At 36.0% G+C, this 14,152-nt stretch overlaps 2 protein-coding genes across 5 annotated transcripts in view; both read left to right on the top strand.

The window, feature by feature from the left end:
• The window catches only part of LOC107486483 (F-box/kelch-repeat protein At3g23880-like), a 31,824-nt gene that overhangs the window by 13,926 nt on the left and 3,746 nt on the right, over positions 1 to 14,152 (top strand). The gene's annotated exons all lie outside the window — the stretch shown is intronic.
• On the top strand, positions 9,769 to 12,581 carry LOC107486485 (F-box/kelch-repeat protein At3g06240). Of its 4 annotated transcripts, none has more exons than XR_008008375.1 (3): positions 9,769 to 10,089; positions 10,491 to 11,115; positions 11,389 to 12,581. XR_008008375.1 is itself a non-coding variant. In XM_021141259.2 (3 exons), the coding sequence occupies exons 1-3, from the start codon at positions 9,977 to 9,979 to the stop codon at positions 11,405 to 11,407; spliced, it is 1,071 nt and encodes a 356-aa protein (XP_020996918.1). In that variant the 5' UTR covers positions 9,769 to 9,976; the 3' UTR covers positions 11,408 to 12,576. The 4 variants fall into 4 exon arrangements, 3 of the variants coding, with proteins under 3 accessions (XP_020996918.1, XP_015962522.1, XP_052116822.1); XM_021141259.2 differs by having other exon boundaries at positions 9,769 to 10,944; positions 11,032 to 11,115; positions 11,389 to 12,576; XM_016107036.3 differs by having other exon boundaries at positions 9,769 to 11,115; positions 11,389 to 12,572.

The raw sequence follows: 14,152 nt of genomic DNA, 5'->3' as shown, positions 1-14,152 counted from the left end.
TCCGCCATGGGAAAATATTGCTCCCCATTTTCATTCTCCACAGGGTCCCATTCCCCGCGGGGACCTCATTTCCCATCTATCTGATAGTTCTAACTAATTATTAATTTCCATATGAATAGAGTTGTAAGTATCCATTCTATACAAAAAGTCTAAACAACAAGATGGTAACTTCTTTCGAAATGACGTAATGGGGGACGCAACGGCAAGCCAAAGGATAGAGAAGTGGACAAGGTGGGAGACGCGGCAACAGAGAGGACGACGCGGTGAGGATCATGGCACGGTAAGGTATGACGATGCGATGAGAAGGGAGAGCTGCGAGAGGGTGGCTGTAGAGAGGTTGGATGGAGTACGGACAACGTTAGAGATTTTTGAATTGAAGAAGAGTTATGCAAATGAGGATGAGGAGTTTTGGGTTTATTATGTATGTGTGTGTACATATATGAGAAATAAACTATTAAGGACAATTCAGTAAATATATGAATTTTGGAGATTAGCGGGGATGGGGCGGAGATTCCCGCGTCTGCCTCGGGTGAATTTTGTCCCCGTCCCCATCCCCACAGGAAAAATTTTCCACAGTCGAATTCTCATTCGGGGCAGTCCCCGCAGGATCCCCGCGTCTCGGGGAGTTTTGCCATCCCTAAATGAAGACTTGTTAGCTTCCATTTTGAGGGATAATTTTGAGACTTGACTTTATAGTATATAAATTTCCAATCTAAAACTCACCCTACCCTTCCCTTATGTTTCCAAAGCAATTTGAAGTCCGGGGTTCAGTGAATTGTTATATGAATTGCGAAAAGCTCAGCAATCCAAGCATGGATAAGAAGAAGAAGAGGCTGAAGCACACGGTGAACAGAGCAAAAGAGCAATCGACCATGGAAAAGAAGAATCAGAATGACAAGAGTAAAGCATTCACGACATCCTCCCTCTTGAGCTGATTGATTCATAGAATCCTACTGTGGGAACCTCTTTATGATTTTGTGGTCTTAGGATCCTACAAAGGCTTTATTCTCTTGCATCGACACCTACATTTTCTTGTGATATGGAACCCACTCACTGGATTCAGCAAAAGAATATCCTATTCTCATAATGTTCTATGGCTTTAGGCTTCCCTACAGTACCCGTCTGTATGGATTTGGTTATGATGATTCCCGGGTTGATTACTTAGTTGTTGTAGCTTGGAGCGAGTGGGAAAGACAAGATCACTTGGATTGCTTGTCCTTGAGAACCAATTCCTGGATTCATCTTGATGCTGCACTCCCCAAACCCTTGCGTGTTTTTGAGCACACGCCTTGTGGGTTGTTCTTGAATGGTGCTATTCATTGGCTGCCTTTCCCTGTTAAAGCTTACATTGATGCTATTATTATCTTTGATCGGAAGGAAAGGACTTTTTCAACCATATCTGTGTCGGAACAACTGCCATGCTCCTATCCAGGTCTCGCCCTACTAGGAGGCTGCCTAGCCTTATATTATTACAATAATGATAGCTTTAACACTGAGATATGGGTGATGAAAGAATATAAATTACATTCATCTTGGACTCTCTATCAGATTCCTTGTGGAAACTTCCGGCTTTTGTGCTTATCCAATAATGGTGATATTACTGTAGAACAATTTATTTGGGATAAAGAAAAAAAGAAAAAGTTTCTCATATATAATGGGAGGACAGCTGCTCCCACGTGTTAAATATTATGCACATAACATCAGTGCAACCGATGCTATGTACAAAGAGAGTCTCTTGACACTCCCAAGTGACATTAATAAGAAGAAAAAGGAAAACAGTATGTAATTATTCTCCTATGCTTTGTACCAAGCTATTCTCCTATGCATTATGCACCAAGCTGTTCTTATTAGTTTTCATTGCATCTTGACTTTTACCAGTTCTGCTTTTTTGCAGGTCATCAAGTTCACCATACAAGTGAATAACTTGCCACTTGGGGAGAACATTTGAAAAGTGCAAATGAAGTTTAGTCTCTTTTTAAATCCAATATATCTTTTGAATCAAATCTAATAGTAATATTTCTTAGTTGGTTATGCAAAACTTTATAGGTTTTTTTTTTTGCAGATTACATAATATACTTCTTCCGTTAATCTTACCTTTGTGTTTTTAGAAGTTCACTAGAAAATGATGACAAACCCAAAAACAGAAAATTACAGTATATGAGAGATGTTTTATTTTGAGTATATAAACTTGTTGCACCATGTATGTCAAACCATTAATCGACGTCATTGGTGGCAGAGGGGCTTACTTGAAAATGTTTTGAAAGGATAAGTACTCCTATAAATAGTTTCGCTTGCACTTCTTGTCTTTCTATTTTGATATAAAGATGAAGTACTTTTTTCTTCATTTATTCATTTTGTTGTCTTATGTTAATTTAGCTTCAAATTTTATTATGTCAAAATGTTATGAACCCAATCCAAAACTTTTTAAATATAGATTCTTTTATTGATAATACGTTTTTCGTACAGACTTAAGATGCAAAGTGTGAAGTCTCTTATAAAATCCCTGGTTTCCTCTGTTTTATCAAGCAATATGTGCTTATTTCATTAATCTTGTATCTAATTTAGTTTTAAACTACTGGGAGTAAGATAAATAATGAATAGCTTTTGAGGAGAAGCAGATTTAGCATCAATAATTTTAGCCATGAAAATCTTTCACAAGCTATATTATTGTGCTGAAAACTGCCGATTACTATACATAAATGTACTTTTCTCTTGGATACATTGAATTCTCCTCGTGTTTTCACAAACCAAATCAACACACCTCATGTATATTCGCTTAACCTCGCTTATGCTAATTGCTTGATGATAACAGAACACTGGAGGAAATTGTCAGTTTTTATATATTTTCTACAATATTAGTTTGAAAATGTAGTAAATTTCTTTATGCGGTAGATTTTCAATTCAGTTTTTTGATTAATTTTTTATATGTTAAGAGTGCAATGAGGGCTCAAATACACACTTAGTATTGTGTATTTAGGGTTCAAATATCTACACATAAAAATATAAAAATTTAACTGTGGAGTATAGGTTTTTACAACTTTTAAAATTGTTACAAATTCTTTATTGTAAACTATGTTGTGGACACTAATACTAGTCTTGTGTCTCTTATTATTTATCCTGTTTCTTCTAGGCCTCTATCTAAGTATCATAATAGAAAAGACTACTTAATTTGCTTGCTCCTGTTTGTTCTTCATTTGGTTGTTTAATGATTAAAGACGAGATAATGAATGTACAAGTAAAATTGGCTATGCAAAACTTAAAGATATTTTATTTTATCAATTACATACACAAAATATACAATTTTCTTTTTAATCCTGCTGTTAGCGTGGTTGGTTTGAAGTAGTTCTCTAATAAATTATGGCAGACCAAAAAAAATTAATGCTTAATCACCTTGTATGTCAAACCACAAAAATTAAAAATAAAAAATGTAACATAGTTTAAGTAATTTTTTGCATACAAAATGTAGTGAACAAAGACATTTTTTTTTTTGTTTTTGATGGTTTCAGTGGCTAAGAGAAGGGGGTTGAATCTTAGCCCATTTTTCTTGATTACACTTTCTGATCTTTGAGGAGACTTTTCTGTTTTTGTCTCGTCACTAGCCACGAGACTTTTTACTTTTGTCTTGTCACTTGGCACGAGACATTTTTTATTTTAGCTCCTGTGCAGCAGAAACAGAAATGAAGAAGTAGAGAGAGAGAAGATTACACCCAGATATATCCTGGTTCAGCTGCTAAGTGCAGTGCAGCCTACATCCAGTCTCCATCACAACAATGATGAAATTTCACTATAATCATCCAGATTACAAATTGTAAAGTGCTAACCCAACTTACAAGGGGATTCCCACAGAATCATGAAACACAACATAGATGAACAAAGGAACTCTAAGACATCTATGGCTTTTTCTTTTAATTTTGCACTCTCTACCTTTTTCCGCTCTATGGTTTTTTCATACAAATCTCACTGTTTGCCTTTTTCCATGAGACTCAAGACATGACAAAATTAAACAGAAAAATTACAAAACAGAATACATTGAAGGAGAAGAGAAATCTGTTAGATCAGGTAGCTCTGAGAACTCTGTGCCTTGCGCTCTCAAATTTTCTCCTTGAATCAAACCGTGACTGTTCACCCCTTTTATAGAAAAGTGAAGCAGTGTTGTCAGAACCGGACCGACCCGGCCGGTCGGACCGGAAAACCGACGAACCGGTGCCATAACCGGTCTGGGTGAGTCAGAGAACCGAACAAGGAATTGAACCGGCGAGACCCGTATTGAACCGGCCGGGTTTGCTCAGAACCGGTGAACCGGCAGGTTTTGTTTAACCCGGACCGGTTCGGAAAAGTTTTTTTTTCTGCGATGGAAAACGACGTCGTTTCTTTAAAAAAAAAAAACAAAAGCTGCTCTGCTGCTGCGTTTCAACTTTCAACGATGTAATGTAACCCTAGCCTCCATCCCCTTCCCCTGTTTCCCATTTTCCCTTTCCTCCCAAACGGTTCAGAGTTGAGAGACCACCATCACCATCACCATGGCACCATGACTCCATCCCCTGCTACTCGCCTACTCTGCTTCAGCTTCAGGCTTTCAGCCACCTCGTCGCCCCGTTCAGCTTCAACCACGCGGCACTCACCACACCACCGCATCCAGAGCAGTGCGCCACTCACCCCGTCCATCGAAGATTGAACCTTGAAGTCGCCTCCTCGTCGCTCCTCGCTCCAGGTCTCCCTCTTCTCTGCTCGACGCTCGTCGCTCCATCCCCCCAGGTCCAGGGTCCAGCCGTGCAGTCGTGCAGGTAAGTATTTTTAATTTTTTAATTTTTTTAAGTTAATTGATTAATGATTATGGTATGCTGGCAGATGAGAACATGTTTGATAGTTTACATATGTTTGAAGTTAATTTTTTAATTGGTGGTTCACATATGTCAGTTTGATAGTTTGATTTCTGTTTGATTTTGGTATGCGGAAAGATGAGAACATGAACACTTCCACATGTTTTTCTGTTTGATCTCTCATGTTTCTTGATTAATTTTTTATTTCTGTTCAGTACTTCAGTTTGTTGATTATCCATTGTTGATTGCTGTTGGATATTATTCTTAGTAGTTAGTGGATTGTTGTTGTGTATTATTCTTAGAGATTAGTCATTTAGTCCTGGACCCTGGTTGATTAGGAATTTAGGATGGCTTCATCAAATACACCATCAGAAACACCAACACCAACTTCTCAGGAACAAGGATCAACTCCTGATCCAACAATTGGAACCCAAAAAAATAGTAACAGAGGAAAAACTGATCCTACATGGGGCCATTGTAAACAAGTTTTGGATAAAGGAAAAACTGCTCTGGTATGTATTTATTGCGAGAAGCTTATTAGGGGTGGAGGAATTAACCGGGTTAAGCATCATTTGGCTGGAAAAGGTGGAGATATTGAAGCATGTCGAAAGGTGCCAGCTGCGGTGAGACACCAATTATCCCAAAACATTGAAGATCTTCGAACCAAGAAAAGGAAAACTCAAGAAGAATATGCAGAAAATTATGGTGCTTGTGATGACGTTGAAAGGGAATTTGATGAGATTGAACGTAGTGAGATGCGACAACAATAAGCATCAAGAATTCCAGCACCTAGCTCTAGAAAGGGAGTTGGAAAACAACTCAAGGGATTACAATCCTTTTTTCCACCGGCAGCAACACCTGGAGCTCAACCAAGTATTAAAAGTGTTCTCCAAAGCAAAGAAATTGTGGAGAAGTGTGATATTGCTATTGCAAGATGGATGATGGATGCCTCTGTGCCATTCAATGCGGTTAATTCAGCTTATTATCAGCCTATGATCGATGCTATTGCAAATATGGGTGCAAGGTATAAAGGGCCAAATTACCAAAGAGTTCGTGGATATTTGTTGAGTAAATTGGTTGAAGATGTAAAGAAGATGATTGAAGGTTATCGTGTGATTTGGAAACAAACTGGATGTACTATCATGGCTGATAGATGGACTGATCGTTGTAGGCATACTTTGATTGATTTCTTGGTTTATTGCCCTAAAGGAACTGTTTTCCTAAAGTCAGTTGATGCTTCTCATATCTCGAAAACTGCTGAGGCTTTGTTTAAGTTGCTTAGGGATGTTGTGTTATTTGTTGGTCTTGAGAATGTTGTACATGTAGTGACGGATAATGCTGCAAATTATGTTGCTGCTGGAAGGTTGTTAGAATTAGAGTTTCCTAGATTGTATTGGTCTCCTTGTGCGGCACATTATATTAATCTGATGTTGCAGGATATTGGGAAGTTTGCGGAAGTGACTGAAACTGTGTCACAAGCTTCAATGATTACGAAGTATATCTATAATCACTGCCATCCTTTGTACTTGATGAGGCAGTTCACAGGCGGCCGAGAAATACTTCGTCCAGCTCCAACTCGATTCGCCACTAATTTCATTGCTTTGCAAAGTATTTTGGCTCAAAAGGATGCATTGAGAACTATGGTGACATCTAGAGAATGGACAAGTTCAGCTTACTCTAAAGAAGCCAAAGCAAAAAAGTTTGTGGATCAAGTCTTAGATTCTAAATTTTGGAATCAATGCACTGATATTGTTAAGCTTACGGAGCCACTTGTTCATGTATTGCGTATTGTGGATAGTGAAGATAGAGCTGCAATGGGTTTCCTTTATCAAGCTATGAATAAGGCTAGGGAAGACATGGTGAAGAGGTTTCAAAAAAGAAAGAGGGTTGTTCAACTTTATTTGAAGATTTTAGATTCACGTTGGGATTTACAACTTAAAAGAAACCTTCATGCTGCTGGTTATTGGTTAAATCCAGCTTTTCGATTTAATTCTGCAGAATTTGACAAGCACAAAGAAACAATATCTGGCCTACTAGATGTGATTGAGAGGTATGCTTACGGTGATGCTGATTTGATTACTAAATTGACAAGTGAGAAGAGAATCTTTAAGAATGTTGAAGGAGACTTTGGGAGACAGTCTGCAATACGTGAGCGAAGCACTGTGATGCCTGGTAAATTTTGTATTAAAATTAGTTTTTTATGATTGTGATATGTTTAAGACTTGATTTTTATGATTGTGATTGTTTTCTTTTTATGTTAAGATCAATGGTGAGAATCTTATGGATGTGGAGCACCAAACCTGCAAAAGTTAGCAATTCGTGTTTTAAGTCAAACTTGCAGTTCTTCAGGTTGTGAGCGTAACTGGAGCATTTTCGAACACATTCACTCAAAGAAAAGGAATCGGTTAGAGCATCAAAAGCTTAATGATCTTGTTTATGTTCATTACAACTTAAGGCTACAACAAAGGTACTTTTTATTATTCTTTCTTGAAGGCATTATTTAAAATTTTTAGTCATAATAAGAATAATCAAGTTAATTGATAACATAGGAACCGAATGAGAAAGCAAAGTTATGATCCAATTTGTCTTGATGCATTTGAGGATCATTCGGAATGGATAATGGAAGATTCACCACCATTTTTAACTCCTGAAGAAGTTGATGCTTTACAGAATGATCTTGCAAATATGTCTCTTCAATCAGCTTTAGATGATTTGGGTATGTTGTTGTTAGGGATGATTTTGTAATGCTTTAACCAAATATTTTGCCTTATTATTGATTATGATTTGTGAAACATTATTGAAATGCTAGATGAATTGAATCTGGAAGACGATCGAGATGATGGTGAAGCTAATAATACTTCTGTGGAAAATGCAAATCAGAATGGAACCAATCAAGATGTAGCTCCAGATTTGTCAAATGAAGAAAGATATCCAGACTTTGAAGTTACTCCTTGGATATAATCCATGAATTGTTATTTTTATTATGTTAAATTGAGTTGTTCATGTAATAGACTAATAGTACTAAATTTTATGTTTATTCTCGTATTACTACTTATTTTTAGGATTTGAGATTTAATGTTTATTAAAATGTTATTGGAGATATGTTTTTTAACTTTTAATTTTTAAGTTTTTAGCTATTTTATACATTTTACTTATGTGGGACCGGGTTAACCGATTCAACCAGTGACCCACCGGTTGAACCAGTGACCCAGTGACCCAGTGGCCTGACCGGTTCGATCACCGGTTCGGTTCTGACAACTATGAAGTGAAGCCTTCACAGTTGAAACACAAAAACCGAGCTTAGCTTCTTTTCCTCCAAAACAAAACCGGTTCGGCCACACAGAGAGAAGAGGTAACTCGTGCAAAATCCAACATGCAAGTACCTCTAGTTCTTCCTTGGTCATCATGCTTCATCAATCTGGGCGCTCCATCCTTGGCTTGCTCTCCAAGATGGATTTCTGGCCCTTGATGCTTCATGATGATGATGACTTCATCTGCTCCAATCTCTGCCTCTTCCATCACTTCGCCACTCTAGCTACTTCCTGTGGTGGTTGAGCAGAATCAGAGACAAGCCATGCTTCCAAGAATCTTCACCTTACTGGCCGAATCTTTTTCTTCCTCTTTGAGCATGAAGAAGCCAAGATCTCATCACAGAATCTTACCATAAGTGATGCAGATCTTAGCCACAACATACTTTTCTTTTTCTTTTTCTTGCTATCATTAGTTCGATGGTCTTGTAGCTTGTTCTTCCTTCATTTCGGTAGCTTACATTTGCTTTCATAGCATCCATTGTTTCCCTGTGTAATAACCGAAGAGAAGAAAGAGAGATGAGAGAGAAAATGTGAGGTTAAAGTATAAGCAATTAATTGAAATGAACCAAACTGATGGATTGCTTTTACTTTCCTTGCTTGAGTGGTGTGCTGCATTGATAATAATGATTCCCATCAAATCAAAGTCAAGTTCTCTCTCATGTTTCCAATGTTAGCTTATTAAGTTTTGAAATCCATCCTTAACAAGAGATGGAATCCGTTGGAAAGCATGAATCCAATTTGCTTTCCTTTTAAACTTGGTTTCGGACCAAGCTTGGAAACATTCATAAAAAATTAATGTTGGGCTTGGTAGCAACAAAATTAATCTGGCCCAATTAGTAACATTTGCTTTTTTGATGAATTTTGGATCAAGCATTGGATCATACATCAAAACTAAATTGGGCTTGGTAGTGACAAAATTCAATTTGACCCAATAAAGTTTTGATTCATTCAAATTAATTGAGCTTATGGCAATGTTAGATTTCTGGCCCAAATGATAAAAACTTTTTCAGCCAGTAATCACAGAACAAGAATTACATAGGGCTGAATTTTGATTTATTGAGTTTGAAATCTTTCCTTTTATTTCGGCCCAATTAAAAGAAAATTGCATCACAAAATTATTAATTAACATATGTTAAATGAAGATCAAATTAATAATTTTGCAACTAACTATTTCAATAATGTTTGTTTATCACAAATATTAATTTGGAGTTTTCCAAACTCATCAGTTTTAAAGAAGAGAAAATAAAACTATCGTCGTTTAGGAATTGATTAAAAAATTGTTTATTCGAATATTTTTATTTGATTAATTTATTATAGTATTAATATTTTGATGTTAATTGCGCAATATTTTGTGGATAATAAAAATAGAAAATATTGAATAAATAATTGGAATGTGAGAATGAAAAATATATTGAATAAAAAAGTTTAATTTAAAGTGATATGTCACTGAACTAAATAGAAATACTAAATAACTCTAACTTTATTGTTTTATACACTTTCGAATATTTTTTTTACCATTTTATACAATTTAAATAGAAAAAAAAACCTTTTTCTAGTTAATAAATCTAAAAATACTATATTTAATTTTTTTAAAATGAATTAACAATGTTCCATACAAAATTTTGTATGGACCTATTGAAATGATAACCTTTTTTTCCAGCCAATCCAAAACTAACCCTTCCCCTTTCCTTGGTTTTAGGTTTTCAAGGCAATTTCAATTTTCAAGTCCCAGGGAACCGAAGTTGAGTGAATTGGTATATGAATTGCGAAAAGCTCAGCAATCCAAGCATGGATAAGAAGCAGTAGCTGAAGCACACAGTGAGCAAAGCAAAAGAGGAATCCACCATGGAGACGAAGGAGAAGAATGACAAGAGTAAGAGCACTCTTGAGATCCTCCCTCCTGAGCTGATTCAAAGAATCCTACTGCGGGTGCCGGTCAGGCATCTTGCTCGCCTCAGGTGCGTTTCCAAGCTTTGGTGCTCTCTAATTTCTGACCCTAACTTTGCGGAATTTCATTTTCACCATTCTTCCGCTTCCACCAACTCATGCTTCTTCATAAAATACTCCTCTATGGTGCACTTCGTTTACTTCGACGACAATGATGCATCACAAAAAGAGATGTGTCCCCCTTTCAACAATGAACCACTTCCTAATTTTGCGGTCTTGGGATCCTGCAGAGGCATTATTGTCCTGCATCGACACCCACATTCTTTTGTGGTATGGAACCCACTCACTGGATTTAGCAAAAGAATATCCTATTCTCATCTTCTTCCTAGTCGTAAGTACCATGGCATTAGGCTTCCTAGTCTGCATGGATTTGGTTATGATGCATCACAGGATGATTACTTACTTCTTGTAGCTTGGAACCATTGGGAAAGGCAATATAATTTGGATTGCTTGTCCTTGAGAACCAATTCATGGATTAATCTTGATGCTGCACTCTCCAAACCTCTGGGTGTTTTTGACCGCTTTTCATGTGGGTTGTTCTTGAATGGTGCTATTCATTGGCTGTCTTTCGCTCTCACAACTTACAAGGATGCTATTCTTATCTTTGATATGAAGGAAAGGACTTTCTCAATGATGTCTGCCCCGGAACAACTGGTAATGATTTCATGCAACTTTTCAGGTCTCGCCCTACTCGGAGGCTGCCTAGCCTTGTATTATCAGAATCTTCATAGCTGTAACACTGACATATGGGTAATGAAAGAATATAAAGTGCACTCATCTTGGAATCTCTATCAGATTCCTTGCAAGGACTTTCAGCCATTGTGCTTATCCAGTAATGGTGATATTATTGGAAGAGGTTGTTCTTGGTATGATAAAGTTGGTTATTTCATATATAATGTCAGAGAAGACTTGCTCAATCGTTTTGAAAATCTTTGTTGTCCGAATCCCAACAGGGCAACTGTTACTGTGCATACAGAGTCTCTGTTGCCACTCCCTAGTGACGTTGAGGATAAGAAAAAAGAAGAAGGAGGAAATAGGTATGTAACTATTCTCCTATGCTTTGCCCCAAGCTATTCCTGTTGGTTTTCATTGCATTGTGATTAATGAATAAGTAATGAGTAATATGCATTATGTATAAAGTTCCACTCAAATGCCACTTTTGTCTATGAATGGTGAAATTTCAATTTATGAATGCTTAGGGAATCATTGATTACTGTCTTGCTTCCTAAAGCCTAGTCTTGTGGTGAGGGGTTTTAACTTTTAAGTTACTTCTTTTTTCGTGTTTAATGCAATGGTAATCTTTTCTGTAGGCCTTCAGAATCAGAATGATGTCAAACAAGGAAAGAGAATTAGGAGAGAATGATTGCACAATAGAGACACTTAATTCTGTTGTAAATAAAGTGTAGAGTTGACAAGTTGAACTGGAAAAAGCTTCTAGAGAATTTTATTTTATTTTCCCTTTGCTTTAAAGTATGATTTCCCTTCCAACAATGAATTTGAAAAACTGGAACATTTGAAAGTGCAAATAGAGCTTCCTCTAGTTGAATCCAATTTATTATTACTTTGTGATTAATGTACAAGTACTGAGCATTTAGATGTGACTTTTGACTATCCGTGGTGAAACTTGATTTATCAAATACCTGAGGAATCATTAATCACTGTCATGCTTTCTATAGTCTAGTCTTGTGCTGAGGTTTTATGGTTTAGCTCTTTTTCATTTCAAAAGCTGTGATCGTTACCATGTAAATCTTGTATATGCTTTGTATACTTTCAGTTTCGATGTTAGCTTTGACAACACCATAAATAATTTTTAGCTGATGTGGATCTTATAATGTTAGGCACATCACAATGCAATAAAACTCATGAGATTTATCTTAATGTCATACAAGTAATCATGGCTGATAAAACCATTAGTCAAAAAAGTATTGGTAATTAACCAAAAACTTATGTAGAGGCAGCGGTGCGATGAAATTTGTCTTAGTAACCATGGGTATCAGTAAATTATTTGGGGAACGTAAATGCTGGTTTAACAACAGTTTAAGCGAAATTCAACGGCCCTAGTTCATTGGACATGCCGGTAGAGTTTCATAACAAACACTTAGTCAAAGCGAAATGTGTAAAAGTATTACAAATACATTGAATTCTTCTCAAATTTCCCTGTTTTCACAAACAAAATCAACAGATGTCATGCATATCCGTTAAATCCTTTTTATGCTTATGACTTGGGGATGACAAAATGTTAAAGGAATCATTCATGCTGGAAAACTATCAGATGCATACAACTTGTTGTCATCAATACAAGTAAAAAGGTATTAGATGGGGAGGCGGTTGGATAAAATGTATAAGCAATTTTTTCTTATATGAAATGCATCAAACACATTATTATTGAATATTGACCCTCACTCTCCCAGTAGCAAGTAGCAACAAATTTTAGTAGTGTAAATAAAGCTTTCAAGGAGGTGACGCTTCTTGAGTGCTTAATGTACACTTCTTGGCATGTCTGCTTCTTTTGAAACCACAAAATTGTTCTTGATGAGCTTGCTATCTATTTTGTTCTTCATCATCTTCTGCTTCTTCTCTCTCTCTGAATCCTAGTTATCTACTCAGTTACTAAGGATTTTTATTTTATATCCTTACATCAATATGCTACACTTAAACTAATATGTAAAAGAAACTACCATCCAAGACAGACAAATCAGACTAGAATAATTTGCAAGATTTCAGAATATGCTTGATGAAAACTCAAAATAGAATTAAGTAGAAATAAACCAACTAATTAAAAAATTCACTTGCTCTTAATCACTTTAATGGTGATTGTAGTAAAATGCAACTATATTAAAAGGCAAATTATGTTTACTACATCACATCAGAGTGCCATAAAAAAGCTATATGCCAAATGGAACAAGTTAACAGCAGTTTCTTATATAGTAGTATAGGACATGACAGTAATCATAACTTGGATGAATTTACTTGCTCTAGAAACAGCAATATAGGATGCTTTTAACTTGTGTGGACACAAGAACAGTCTTGTGTATCTTTACTCTTCTTTGCCCTTTTTTTTCTGACCTTTGAAAAAAATCATAGCAAATGATGACTTAACTTGTTAGCTTCCATTTTGAGGGATAATTTTGAGACTTCCTTGTACACTTAAAAAAAAAATTTACCATTTTAAACAATTTAAATAAAAAATACATTTTTTATTTAATAAAAATAAAAATATTATATTTATTTTTTTAAATAAATTACACTTTTTTATTAGATTTAAAAAGAAGTAATTGTTTTTTCAATTTCCCATCCAAAACTGCGCTTTTTAATTTACATATTGTATCCTAGCTAGTGTATGAGAATGATATGGGGGTGGCAGGTGTGTAACCAAGTTGTGGTGTCAGGGGAAAGGTACTCGGACCCTCCGAGTTCAAGGCACAAAACGCACGGTCCGACTCCAGTGCATTTGGCTCAGGTTGGTGAAGGACTCGGACCCTCCGAGATGGCTGAGCTTCACGGAACGGTCCGAGTTGGTTTAACAATGGACACGCGTCGTTTCCCCACTGAGTTCCTAAACGGTGCCCCTCATAAACACAGAAAGAAAAGTTAGCTCCCTCACCATCCGAATCCACACTTCACTCCCACTAACCTTTCACCCTCACAGCCTTCTTCTTCATTTCTCTGAGTTTTGCATGGTGGAGGAGCAACAACAATGCCAAAAAAATACAAAATTAAAGATGTTGATCGATCTAAGCTTCATATTATTCACTATCTCAGTGATCCTGATTATGTAAGTATTTTTTTAATTTTTTTAAATTTTTTAATTTTTTTATATTTATAATTATTAAAATATAAAATTTCAATATTATGATTGTTGTTAGACACACAGTTGAAGAATATAAATAGAATGATTATGACTAATTTATGAATATTAGTTAGATTATTTTAAAATATTTTTAATAGATTAATAATTATATTTATGATGATTAAAAATTTTTTTATGATTATATTGTTGTTAGACATGCACTTGAAGAACATAAATGGAATGATTATGACTAATTTTTTTATTGTTTGTTAAATTTGTTTAAA

The sequence above is a fragment of the Arachis duranensis genome, chromosome 4, assembly GCF_000817695.3.
Source record: "Arachis duranensis cultivar V14167 chromosome 4, aradu.V14167.gnm2.J7QH, whole genome shotgun sequence".
In the NCBI taxonomy this organism is placed as follows: domain Eukaryota; kingdom Viridiplantae; phylum Streptophyta; class Magnoliopsida; order Fabales; family Fabaceae; genus Arachis; species Arachis duranensis.
The sequence above is the reverse complement of the archived record's forward strand: the minus strand, read 5'-3'. Positions and strand labels throughout refer to the sequence as shown.